At 53.6% G+C, this 12,164-nt stretch overlaps 5 protein-coding genes across 5 annotated transcripts; 3 read left to right on the top strand and 2 right to left on the bottom strand.

Annotated features, from left to right (window-relative positions):
- The first annotated feature begins 34 nt into the window (after positions 1-34).
- CONPUDRAFT_118360 (uncharacterized protein) lies at positions 35-2,062 on the top strand. The gene is made up of 6 exons (XM_007766755.1): positions 35-144; positions 216-343; positions 411-568; positions 627-664; positions 721-914; positions 977-2,062. Exons 1-6 carry the CDS (start codon positions 109-111, stop codon positions 1,245-1,247), a joined length of 825 nt encoding a protein of 274 aa, XP_007764945.1. The 5' UTR covers positions 35-108; the 3' UTR covers positions 1,248-2,062.
- A 121-nt stretch (positions 2,063-2,183) lies between these two features.
- Positions 2,184-3,665, top strand: CONPUDRAFT_80051 (TBP-domain-containing protein). The gene is made up of 4 exons (XM_007766124.1): positions 2,184-2,712; positions 2,780-3,052; positions 3,106-3,195; positions 3,251-3,665. Exons 1-4 carry the CDS (start codon positions 2,257-2,259, stop codon positions 3,317-3,319), a joined length of 888 nt encoding a protein of 295 aa, XP_007764314.1. The 5' UTR covers positions 2,184-2,256; the 3' UTR covers positions 3,320-3,665.
- Positions 3,666-3,918: 253 nt separating this feature from the next.
- On the top strand, positions 3,919-5,706 carry CONPUDRAFT_150275 (tryptophanyl-tRNA synthetase; the record flags this gene model as incomplete). The annotated part of the gene is made up of 8 exons (XM_007766754.1): positions 3,919-3,962; positions 4,037-4,288; positions 4,403-4,522; positions 4,574-4,620; positions 4,675-4,897; positions 4,971-5,409; positions 5,466-5,552; positions 5,611-5,706. The coding sequence occupies 8 exons, from the start codon at positions 3,919-3,921 to the stop codon at positions 5,704-5,706; spliced, it is 1,308 nt and encodes a 435-aa protein (XP_007764944.1).
- Positions 5,707-6,016: 310 nt separating this feature from the next.
- On the bottom strand, positions 6,017-7,164 carry CONPUDRAFT_47431 (uncharacterized protein; the record flags this gene model as incomplete). The annotated part of the gene is made up of 5 exons (XM_007765822.1): positions 6,017-6,369; positions 6,424-6,469; positions 6,545-6,640; positions 6,789-7,012; positions 7,077-7,164. The coding sequence occupies 5 exons, from the start codon at positions 7,162-7,164 to the stop codon at positions 6,017-6,019; spliced, it is 807 nt and encodes a 268-aa protein (XP_007764012.1).
- A 748-nt stretch (positions 7,165-7,912) lies between these two features.
- CONPUDRAFT_48596 (PLC-like phosphodiesterase) lies at positions 7,913-8,952 on the bottom strand (the record flags this gene model as incomplete). The annotated part of the gene is made up of 2 exons (XM_007765898.1): positions 7,913-8,366; positions 8,444-8,952. The coding sequence occupies 2 exons, from the start codon at positions 8,950-8,952 to the stop codon at positions 7,913-7,915; spliced, it is 963 nt and encodes a 320-aa protein (XP_007764088.1).
- Positions 8,953-12,164: the final 3,212 nt, after the last annotated feature.

The raw sequence follows: 12,164 nt of genomic DNA, 5'->3' as shown, positions 1-12,164 counted from the left end.
CAGAACCACACCACATTACGCACCCAGGTGACCCGCGTCCTCCTCCCATCCTCCCTCCTCAACCTTCTGCACGCACATACGTCGCCTCCGCAGCAGTAAGCTACAGCCATGTCGAATAACTGGACGGACGGTATCGTCCTCAAGGTTCGTAGTATGCACTACGCTATGCGTGTGTGTCGATGAGACTAACACCCGCCCATTGGGTATGTGTATAGGTTGTGAACATCCTCTCTTTCTTCCTCTTCCTGGGCTCGAACGTGTGGACGATTGCCGCCCCCAGGGACATCTACTACACCGGCAAGGAGACGTACATCACCCCCGCCCCATGGGCCTTCGTCATCTGGTATGCCCCCTATGCCCTACTGCACTTTTCTGCAATGGCTTTGCTCACTGTGATCTGCTCTTTTCAGGACTCTCATCCACCTCTTGCTTCTCGGCACGGTAATCTACCAGTTCACTCCCAATGGCAAGCGTGTCATCGTCGACGGCATTAGCTGGCGCTTCCCCCTCCTCGCCGTCCTGAACTCCATCTTTGTGAACCTGTGGGCCACGCACCACTACATCGCCGGTAAGCTGGCCTAGCGCTCAAATATGCACGGAAGAAAACTCATAGGGCCCGTTTCTAGCCTTCATCTTTGCTCTCTTCGTCAGCTCTTCTGTCACTGTATGTCTCACTGCCCCTATTAGTTATGCCCCTGAGTCTAACCTTTCTCTTTGTAGCACATCTACTACGTTGTGAAGAAGCATCACGCTCCCTCCAGCGCCGGCGATGAGGTCTTCGTCCACCTGCCCTTCTCGCTCTGGCACGGCTGGACTACAGTCCTCGTCGTCCTCGCCGCGTTCGAGGCGTTCGGCAACAACGTCCACGACCGCCCCGCCGGCGTCTGGACCAAGGTCTTCGTCTTCCTCGGCCTGTGAGCATCCTTCCGTTCCCAGCTGAAACAAACACGTTTCTAACCCGACCAATCATCTATAGGTTCTTCCTCGAGGGCACGGCCGCGACCTACGCGTTCTCGACGCCCGAGGGTGACCTTCCCGCCTCGATCGCCATCACCTGGTCTCTCTGGGCCATCTTCGCGCATCAGGACGTGCACCACTCCGGCTTCATCCACTGGTCCGCGCTCGCCTTCGCCATCCTCTCCCTCTTCTGGGTTGTCAAGGGCGCGTACGGTCTCACCCAGCGCTTCCGCAGCGGCGCTATCGCGCTCGAGGATCCCGAACGCGCGCCCCTCGTCGGCAGCAACTAAAGATCCCGTTAGGGATGCGCGTTCTCGCCCCGTCTCACCCTATCCCGAGGCCGGAGAATGCCGAGACCCATATAGTTCGCTTGTGTGCACGCTATTCGGTTTAGGTGGGATGTAGCGGGAGAATGATTTACGTTTTTTGACGCCCGGAAACAAAAGAAAGCACGGAATGCATAGGTTGTCTTGTTTGAGCATTGTTGGACTGTAGTGTACATTCTATTCTATCATGAATCTACTTTTGCATTGCCCTTTGTGCCTTGTCTACAAGTGCATGGAAAGTATCAAGCTGATGCTCCAGTTGTGATAATGGCTGGGCGTTTGTTAAACAGGGCCGTCGCCAAGCCGACCCTGTGAAAGGTATGTGACAGGTGGGAAGGGTCGCTTCGTACTTTGATGCCATCTCTGGAGCATCACGCACGAGCAAACAAACACGATGAGGAGCGCAGCGTCAAGTAGGCATACTTAAAGGGCTGATAGTGTCCGCGAAGGAGCCCATTGCTATGCACAGCAGCGCCAATGACAAAGGACAGATGAACAACGGAGAGTGGCTGAATCAGTTTTGGCCGGATCGGGAGGCGGCAGGTTTCGGAAGAGCCGGCAGGGCGTGGGAAAGCATACCATCATTCTGGAACGTTCTTAGCCACGACGCTGATCCCTTCCCCTGCGTTTACTCCCTCTCTTTCTAGCTTGCAGATGACTGGCCAGGGCGGAGAGGCGTCTGAGAGCACCGAGATGGTTGGCTAGGGACTAGCAGAGAGGTGAGGGGCAGCATGGAAGGAGGAGAGGACAAGGCTTGACGGTCGGACCATAGGGATGGTGGTGGCAGAAAGAAGGAGTCACATCATTAAGGTTTGGGACGTAATCGATGGCGGAGTTTCAATCCATGGCTATATAGCAGAACGGGCTCGAAGGATACGAGCCCTCGCTTTTTCCCCCTCTCAGATCTTCCCACGGATAATTAGACTATCGGATTTTTTTGTCGGCCTCCACGTCCTCCTCGTCACTGTCCAAGATGTCGTTCGCGCTCCCCACACGCCAAGTCACCTTCGGTCGCCCGTCGGCATCCCAGCCGACGTTCACCCAGCAACAGTTCCAGCAGCCTGCACAGCCCGCGAGCCAACCCTCGCATGGTCTCGCTCTGCCAGGCGCGAACTCGTATAGCTTGCCGGGACCGTCCACCCTTCCTGGTCCTTCGCCTCTCTCTCAGTCCCATACCCCTCCTCAGTCGACATCTATTACTCCCGTCACCAATGGCGTGCACGCCAACGCGGCTGCCGGTCCCTCGACGCCACCCTCGTCAACAGTCCCGTCGACTCCTGCCCCGCTCACGCTCGAGCAGCAACACATCACTGCTGTCGACGGTATCGTGCCGACACTTCAAAACATCGTCGCGACCGTCAACTTGGACTGTCGTTTGGACCTCAAGACGATCGCGTTGCACGCGCGCAACGCAGAGTATAATCCCAAGGTGGGTATCTAGTCTGTGCCCCTCGTCGAGTACAGGCCGAGCTTCTACGCCTTTGCCCGTACTCTAGCGTTTCGCGGCGGTTATCATGCGCATTCGCGACCCCAAGACGACCGCACTTATCTTCGCCTCGGGCAAGATGGTCGTGACGGGCGCGAAGAGCGAAGACGACTCGCGTCTTGCGTCGCGCAAGTACGCCCGCATTGTGCAGAAGCTCGGCTTCGACGCCAAGTTCTCGGAGTTTAAGATTCAGAACATCGTCGGCTCTTGCGATGTCAAGTTCCCGATCCGTCTGGAAGGTCTCGCCTACAGTCACGGACAGTTCAGCAGCTATGAGCCTGAGGTTAGTCGCTTTGTGTTTGCGCTATCCTTCTCGAAGCTTATTATGCATTTCAGTTGTTCCCTGGGTTGATCTATCGCATGCTCAAACCGAAGGTCGTCCTCTTGATCTTTGTCTCTGGGAAGATCGTCTTGACTGGTGCAAAGGTAAAGACCTGTTTTCCATTGTGCTGATACATGTCCTCATAACTCCGTGACTCAGGTCCGAGAGGAGATTTACACTGCATTCAACACCATCTATACGGTGTTGTGCGAGTTCAGAAAACCGTGATGATCTTGTCCACCATTGGTTTTTTGTTTTCTTCCCTAACGCCCGCACCCACCGACATCCGCCGCCTCTGCCTCTACTGCACTGGTATTGGGCAAGACGTGGTCGTGCGGGCGTACAAAAATCATACATGCGAGGCCGATCAGGGCGAGGGCGAACGTAGTGCACGGACATCCTCAGTCACCCCTCATCGTACCTTTCTTTTCACGGTTACTTGGGTTCTTCCTTTCTCACTCTTCTCTTTTCTTCTCGAACTCTAAACCTTGCAATCACCATAATTCCCCCCTCCTGCATTGACAAATATCTACATTTAACTTTATGATACATCAGTCGGGCAATTGTAAAACAGTGCAAAACGTTCTGTGTGAGCTTGAGATGACTAGCGATCGCAATGTGCATGAAAGGTGTCTGAGTTAGCTGAGATTGCCCAAGTAACAGCCACGTGAATGAGTCAAGATTATCTTTTCCTGACTTGATCGAGATGACTGGGCCTGCCAGCGCGTTTCTTTCAAGCCTCTCTTCCTCTCTGTAAGCCATAATTACCTTGTGCATCGTGCACTTAGTGTGACATTATCGTACAGCTTACGATCGCCAGCCCAACCATGAGCGCGGAGTCAGCAGCTGAAGCCCTGGGCAACACCACCCTGTGAGCAGACCACCGTCCGCGCCACGTCCCTGCTGCCCGCCCTCTGACCTGCACTTCGCCCCCGAATGCAACAGCACCGACCCCGGTTCGGAGTCCGCACCCGCGATCAAGCCCGTCGCGGCCAGCGCACAGGCCCAGGTCGTCACGCCCTGGGACGTGCAGGGCTCCGTCGGCGCGGACGGCCAGCAGGCCGCGATCGACTACGAGAAGCTGCTCGACCAGTTCGGCACGCGGCGCATCGACGCTGCGCTCCTGGAGCGATTCGAGAAGCTCACAGGGCACCGGCCGCATCCGTTCCTACGGAGGGGGATGTTCTTCTCGCATCGGTGAGTTTCTTTTCGTTTGTTGTGCTGTTTTGGCTCGTGCCAGGGCTGGCGAAGGGAGCGAAGGAGGGCTGAGTGAGGGTTCTTTTTGGGCGTGGTGGTGGTGTGGTGGTACAGGGAGTTCGACAAGATTCTCGATCGGCATGAGCAGGGCAAGCCGTTCTTTTTGTACACGGGGCGTGGACCGAGCAGTGATAGTATGCACTTGGGACATATGGTTCCGTTTGTGTTCACTAAGTGAGTCGTTTTCTCGGTCGGTCGGTCGTGCGGACCGCTCATCGTCTCAAGGTGGTTGCAGGACGTGTTCGATGTTCCTCTTGTCATCCAGTTGACTGGTATATACCTTTCCTACACGCATTGATGCCGATAACTTGACCTGTTGTTTCCAGATGACGAGAAGTTCCTGTTCAAGCATGAGCTGAAGGCCGAGCAGACATACGAATTTGCTCGCGCGAACACCAAGGACATCATTGCGGTTGGGTTCGACGTAAATAAGACGTTTATCTTCAGCGATTTCTCGTATGTCGGCGGCGCGTTCTACAAGAACGTTGTCAAGATCTCCCGCCAGATCTCATTCAACCAGGCCAAGGCCACCTTCGGCTTCAACGAATCGTGCGTGTCTTTTTCCTGCAGCATCGTGCTGGACGAGACGGGCAGATGGTGACCACAATCCTGGCCTACGTAGTGACAACATCGGCAAAATCCACTTTGCCTCGGTGCAGGCCGCGCCGTCCTTCTCGAACTCCTTCCCGCACATCTTCGGCGAGGTGTCCAACATCCCCTGCCTGATCCCCTGCGCGATCGACCAGGACCCGTACTTCCGGCTGACGCGCGACGTCGCGCAGAAGCTCAAGTACCCCAAGCCTGCGCTCATCCACTCGCGCTTCTTCCCCGCCCTGCAGGGCCCGCAGACGAAGATGAGCGCGTCGGACCCGAACTCGAGTATCTACATGACGGACACGCCCAACCAGATCAAGAACAAGATCAACAAGCATGGGTTCTCGGGCGGGAGAGAGACGGAGGAGGAGCACCGTAAGTATGGTGGGAACACGGAGGTGGACGTTGCCTATCAGTACTTGGGCTTCTTCCTCGATGATGACGAGGAGCTCGCACGGATAGGAGAGGTTTGTTCATCTTATCCTTGTCCTGGAGCACCCGCTCATTTTTATTGCGGTTACAGGAGTACAGAGCAGGTCGCCTACTTACAGGCCAGCTCAAGGGTCAATGTATCAAGCTCTTGCAGGACTTCGTAAAGGGCTTCCAAGAGGTACGTCCGACGTTACCCTGATTCACATGATGGGTTACATGCTGACCGTACGCTGCAGCGGAGAGCGAAACTCACGGAGGCCGACGTGGACGCATACATGGCCGTCCGCAAGATCGAGCCAAAGTTTGGGAAGAAGGCGGACGCAGCTGCCTAGCACTCATCTACGACACGTTGAGCATTGAAGTTATTAATTTTGACATATCTGTAACATGGGCGTTATTGCTGTTGTACTGTGATGATGTGGAATTCTACAAGCATATCTCCGTGCGGAACTCCGGGTTCTCGCAATCGGATGAGGTCTACTCTACAATGTGATCGGTCCGTATGAGTGCGTACATGTATGAACATGGGGAGTATGTGCATGTGCATATGTTCACAGTCCAAAAAATATGCATCCTGTGAGCAAAGTGGTGCAGCGGGATGATGGCCTCTGGTGCCGTCCTATCGGGACTGTAGCCTGAAATCTATGCAACCACAAGTGGTCGTCCGCGCATACGCGCGTGCCAAACCTTGCGCAGCCAACGTGCCGAGCCGGAGCCCTTGTTGGGCTTTTCATTAGTAGTTGCGGCGCTCGTGTCGACGTCTTTGAGCCAATGGAAAGGGAGGGTGCCTTTGGTGTTGGCCGTGTCCCACGATTCAAGCGCAGCGATGGCTGCCTTGCCCCACTCGAATGTCTCGTGCTCGTCGTAGTCCTCCGGTCCGTCGACGAAAATGACGAGTTTCTCGTTCTCGGGGCGGATGAAGCCTTCTTCGATACCTGTGCGGACGAGGGCACGGAGGGGACTCCAATAGCCGCAGACGTTTAGGAGGACGACGGCTGTAATCGTGAAGTTGAAAGAGTTGATAGAGTGAAGGGGTGAAGGAGACTAACGCTTGTTGTGAATATTTAGTTGGTTCCATGTGATCACCTCAAGAACCTGCGCAGCAATGATAAAGTTAGACATAGCTTTGAGCGGACGAGATTGCCGCTAAAAGCATGATGCAACACGCACCTCGTCAAACGTTCCGAATCCTCCGGGGAGTCCAATGAAGCCCCCCGCACGTGTCGCCATCTCCACCTTGCGTTCGTGCATCGAGCTTACAACAATCTATCAAGGGAAATGAAGATGATGCATGAGTGCTTCGTGTTCATAGCCGCTCCCAATAACAATGGACTTGCCGTTTCTGCCTGCATCACAACGTTAATTTCATAACAAGCCAAATGCAGACCCGAGCAAGGGGAGAGTCACGTACCACTCGTGGCTTCTCGCTGAGCGCGTCTGCGACGTGCTTCGTGGTGGGGATGGGATTGCCGCCCTTGTCCTTCTCGCCGCCTCCAGCGAGGATAGCATTCGGGATGATGCCTATCACTCTCGCATTCTCGTGCTCGAGCGCCGCGCCCGAGACTACGCCCATAATTCCGGCGTTCCCACCGCCGTAGACGAGAGGCCGGTTGGCCTCTGCGAGTGCATGGCCCACAGCTGTCGTTGTTTCGCATTCAGCGCTACCGTACGAGCAAAGGCGTTGGGTGGAAGTAAGACGTACAGAGGGCAGCATTCTGGAACGCCTTGCGCTTCCCGAGCGAGGCTGCGCAGTAGACTGCTACGGCGCGTGAGTCGGATGGCGGGACCATGAGTTTGAGCTCGTCGGGGGGTATGGATTTGAGGAACGCGTCAAGCGGCCCACTAGGAGACTTCGATGAAGATGGTCCTTTCTTCATGTTTCCTTGTTTCGCTTGGCTTATATACCGACAAGCTCGAATGAGATGCTATGAGATACTTGGCGGCCTTGTGTCGTGTGCCTCGACGATCAAGTTCAATTGCTGCAACGCGCTTTACTTGCGGCAGCGTGGGGCAGTAAGGGCAGTGATTAGGACGTGAGGTGTGCAAAGCTGAGGGGGAACGTTGAAAACGTTGAGATGGGGAACAGTGACATTGAAAAGGGGAAGAAATCAAGCGCTCGGTCGTTAGTTGTGGCCGCGAGCCAGTGAGACGGCGCCCGCTGTTCCTATTGATAACATTACTCCGCGTCGTCCATGTTCCTCTACACTGCGGTACAAATCAATTCAAACGCCTGTGCATTATTATTGATCTCCGATGAATGTCTAGGTTGCTCGACGTGTACAGATATCATACATAGGGTATCTACTCGAAGACTATTGCTATCTGGTCAAAGCCTATAGGGTATGTTTAATGATACCGACGACAGGTATTGTATCCATGAGCGTCTGTGAAGCAGTGTGTTGTCCAGCCCATAGCCTCCTTTACCATCAGTTAGATGTCGTAAATATTATACGGCACAGCGCTTCAAGACGGCCGAGGTCTGTTAACACATGGCGGTCTAAAGCAAAAGGAGAAATAATGATTACCTCCACAATGGCTTCACGGCCAACCTTCCTCCCCGCTCGTCCTGCCACGGAAATTGCACTCGATGAACATCTGAATGAGCCCAGGGTTCACGGGCTCATTAAAAAAGTCAAGCATCGCCCACCCCCTGATGCGTGGCTGGCTCTCGGTAAATTTCTCGGTCTTCTCATTATCCAGATCCGCGTCTGCAAGAGAATCCTCGCCCTCGCCCTGGTCTTCGTCTTCGTCTTCACCTCCCAGGAGGCCGAGAAGCCAGTCACTGACCCGGTGGTTCACGCCCTCAAACCCTAGGTGCCAGCGCGGCCATCCGAGGCCGCGGGCGACCGAGGGCGGCAGGGCGAGCGGGAAGGAGGAAGCCGAGAAGAACACGATGTTAAGCGCAGGAGACGGCGTGTCGAGGGGCGGGTAGAGCAGATCCGTGCAGCCCTTCACCTTTTCGGGTATCGAATACAGTGAGATGATGTTGTACCTGCGTGCGCCGCGAGGGTCAGATGAGCATGCGTTACGGCAAAAGTGACCGAGCACAAAGTGCGAAGTCAAGGTGACACGAACCAATCCGCAGTCCGGACGAGGGTATCGCCACAGTTCCAGCTGAAGCCGCTCTTGTCGCTATCAGGCCAGGTGGTAGGGTGGATGCCCATGAGCCCATTGGCCCACCCGGTTCCGTTGCCGAAGCGGCTAAACATAACAGCTTTCCCTCTGACCTCGCCCAGGGTAGGAATCCGCTCGTCCAAGTGCCACATATCGAGCCCTCCAGTGGAATTCGTGATCTCCTGAAGAACGAGCTGCGAGAAAAGGGTGGGGTTATTGTCCTCCTCCTTGATGCTCACAACGAGGGTCTCGCGACACGTGGAAGGATTCGTCAGGAACGCGTGGATGGTGTTCAACATCACGGAGAATCGGCCGTGTTCTGACTGGATGCCGTGGTAGAACATGAGTTCGTTGTTTTTGATGGACAGACGGACGTCTATGACCCTGATGCCCGAATTGAATTGGCTCTCCAGGGTTTCGTATGAGTTCTGGCACTGGGAGATGGGCCAACCGTAGAATGCCATCCTTTAACGCGGTAAGCATGGGGCTGTGAGATATTGAGCGTCTGCACGTACGTCTCATGGGTGCCTAAGTCTACATTAGCTTGCTAGACGCTGAGAAGAATGGCCAGACACCCCTACCAGGTAACATGAGAGCCGAAAGAGGGACGGTGTCGGGTATCTCGGAAAGGAACGTCGAGGGATCCCGCTGAGGTAGAAGGAGGATCTTTGTCAGCTTTCGGGAGACCTGTAAACACCATTCAATACCTCTAGTTGTCAGAGTGCAGTACCAAGAGGACAAACCCGTTGACGGTGTATGGTATACGGCCGGTCGGATTGAAACGAGGCATGCTTGAAAGGTGCACAGAACGTGATGTTTGACGAGTTCAGCAGGGATATTTCCGAGCCGTTCTTGCGGGTGTCTCGCATGCGTACGCCGCCGGAGGTGTGATTGAATATCTTGAAGACTTCCTTGACCATGCCTAAAGCGTCGAGCTACTGAGTTTGGTGGCTAAGTGAACGTTGCGTACGAGAGCCAGGAGGTCGACGAGCAAGAAGTGGAACGGAAGCAAAGAGTGTCTTAGATATGTGTCTCACAAGGCAACGGTGTTTTCCCAAGACAGCAAGCTTCTTCAGTGGGAGAGAGCACGATAGCTCACACGTTCGTGCAAGTTGGCTGATATTGGAGGAAGCCCGGACAAGGTGCTGCTTTGTCTTGCCAACGTTGTAATACTCTCGCTTTGTGCTCGGTCCAGCTGCTGGACGTATCAGAAGCGTGGGAATAACGCGTCCATGTACTAGGTTCACACGGCCGTTGCCACAAATGACTGGCAGTGGATGGAACTCGCGATGATGATCGTCCAATACATCAGGGAACGACACTCTCCATTGAAACGAATGCTAGGCTTCCTAGAACGGGATATTATTGGCTATTGTAAGCATGATCCTTATGACTTTGTGGTCTTTGGACGACTTTTATCCCATTTAGATCCCTCTCTTGAGTGTTTTCTCTTGGCTGATAAGTTGATCAAAGATCATCCGTTGCAGAACGATACAACCTCAAACTGTCGTCATTCTAGCGCTAGTGCATTCTTGGATATTTCTCCACGTAGGCTTAGTATGAACGGAGAAATTGAACCTAGGGGATTACAGAGCTCCTCAAGATATCTCGCCGCCGGCACTGAACTTTCGGGCTTCCATCAAACCATGAAGGGACTTCTTCGCACCCAACACTCCAACTGTCACAGCGAGGGAATGTACTGCCACCGGCGATTAGCTTCAAATCGACGCTGTCCTTCCTGAAGACGTATATACGCATGCTCGGCGGACTTATCTCGCAGTTGTCCTCCAATCTTACCTCCTCGTTTGCGTGGTTGAACCATTCAGCATATCATTCACGGAGGTTCAAGCATTACATGAGCACTACCCTGTCTATATCCTCTTGCTCGGACTCGGCTCGATGTTCATCTTTATAGCTCATCAAATCGCCTCTGCCCGTGTGCTGAAGATTCCCCGTTCTCCCAACGCTCTCTGTAACTCCTGCGACACCATTAGTTATTATTCCGGTGATTCTGCGAGCTGCGATATAATTATGCGATGGGTACCACTGTCCCTTCGAAGTTCGCAGACATCCAAAAGTTGGGAAGCAGATTGCTTTTATGCTGAGTAACTGATTGTTCACCACTCCAACAGTGGATTTGTTACCTGAGCACATTTTTCCGACGTCTCACCACCTCGAGTGACTGCGCTTCCTTGATGCCCGCCGCTCCACCCCAACATCGACGAATTACAGATCGCAATCCTGGTGCTGGGTAATTCAGCTGCTGATGTATTATACCTTGAGCTTGCCGCCACTGGCCCGCCTGTGTGCCGACTCCCGAGGACCTCAGTGCGTCGGCGTTCTAGTAACAACTGTGATGGTGCGTACTTGGCACACGATACTGATATTCGGTGGAAATTCTACCATCGGGGGGTGACGTTGGTTGATACCTCTGTTCCGCTCCAAAATTCACAATACATTGGTTCATCAATTCACAAAAAATCCATTACGTCGATGTGTTCTGCGTGAAAGCTATAGCCGCACATATGTGACTGCTTAGCGATCGTCATTGTTGCATTACCTCAGGCTGTCGAGCATCATGGTATGATCCCCCTTCTCGGAGCTCAGACTTCTCGACTTGGAAGGTTGCCTTCCATAATCATTATGGAAAGAACAGCCGACCGTTTATAAGGTTTGTGACGCCATAACTCTTTCTCTCAGTCAGGTGGCAAGCAATCGCTAGATAGAGTTAAAAATCCCACATTCGCTTCTATGTGGTATACTCAAGAACCACCCTCCGAAGGTTTCAAGATTATGTCAGTTTTCTCAGCCTCTTCCTTATGAAGTTGGTCCGCCAAGTGCAGATGACGAACATCCGTGCTGAAGGTAAGTTCATGGGCACCCCACTGCGTGTCAAACGGGTGGCGTTTTACGGTCTCAAGGCAAAGCAGCCCAAACTCTTGAAGGATGAACACTTGGCAGATCTACTGTTCGGTCGATTTGGCAGTTTGTGTCATATTATTAGCAATTTTCTGACTCTCATGGATGCGTCTGACATGCGAACTATTGCCACCAGTCACAAAGTTTGCGCCTATGGTCTCAAGTCCCCGGATAAAACTAGATCATGAGCGAAGAAGAGATAATCTAGTGTCCGTACTCTCCGTCATGGTCGGTCTAAAACGGAGATACTAAATAGCACATACTCTTCAATCTCTGCGTCCTAGATCCAGTAGAAAGACCCATATTCACTAGTTGCTCTACACTGCAGCTAGCACCTACATGGGCCAAGTCGGAGTTGACATGCCCTGAGCGCTGGACTTTCTATAGCACGCACACCCGATTTTGTTTTGTGAAGGAACGACTTTCATCCTTCTTTTCTATAAACGGCTGCCTGCGGGAGGCTAACACGTCCATCTTGCAGCCACGTTTTGAAACGCCGTCGCGCATTCATGTTCCCGCTTCCGAACATCCGGTCGCGTGGCAATCGACGATCGGCTCAACATTTCGGTAAAATTCCACATGGAAAAGGAAAGGGACGTCGTGCACGAGCTTTCCACGTGCGATCGCCGCCCTCGGGGTTTGGACACACAGTGACACACCAAAGAATCCAGAATCCAGATGGGCTTTCCTTACATCCTCGGACGGCTCTTGAACGGTATCATGGTGCGTTACGCGTTACATAGCGTTACATGCTCAA

This window comes from Coniophora puteana (genome assembly GCF_000271625.1).
Source record: "Coniophora puteana RWD-64-598 SS2 unplaced genomic scaffold CONPUscaffold_2, whole genome shotgun sequence".
Taxonomy (NCBI): domain Eukaryota; kingdom Fungi; phylum Basidiomycota; class Agaricomycetes; order Boletales; family Coniophoraceae; genus Coniophora; species Coniophora puteana.
The sequence above is the reverse complement of the archived record's forward strand: the minus strand, read 5'-3'. Positions and strand labels throughout refer to the sequence as shown.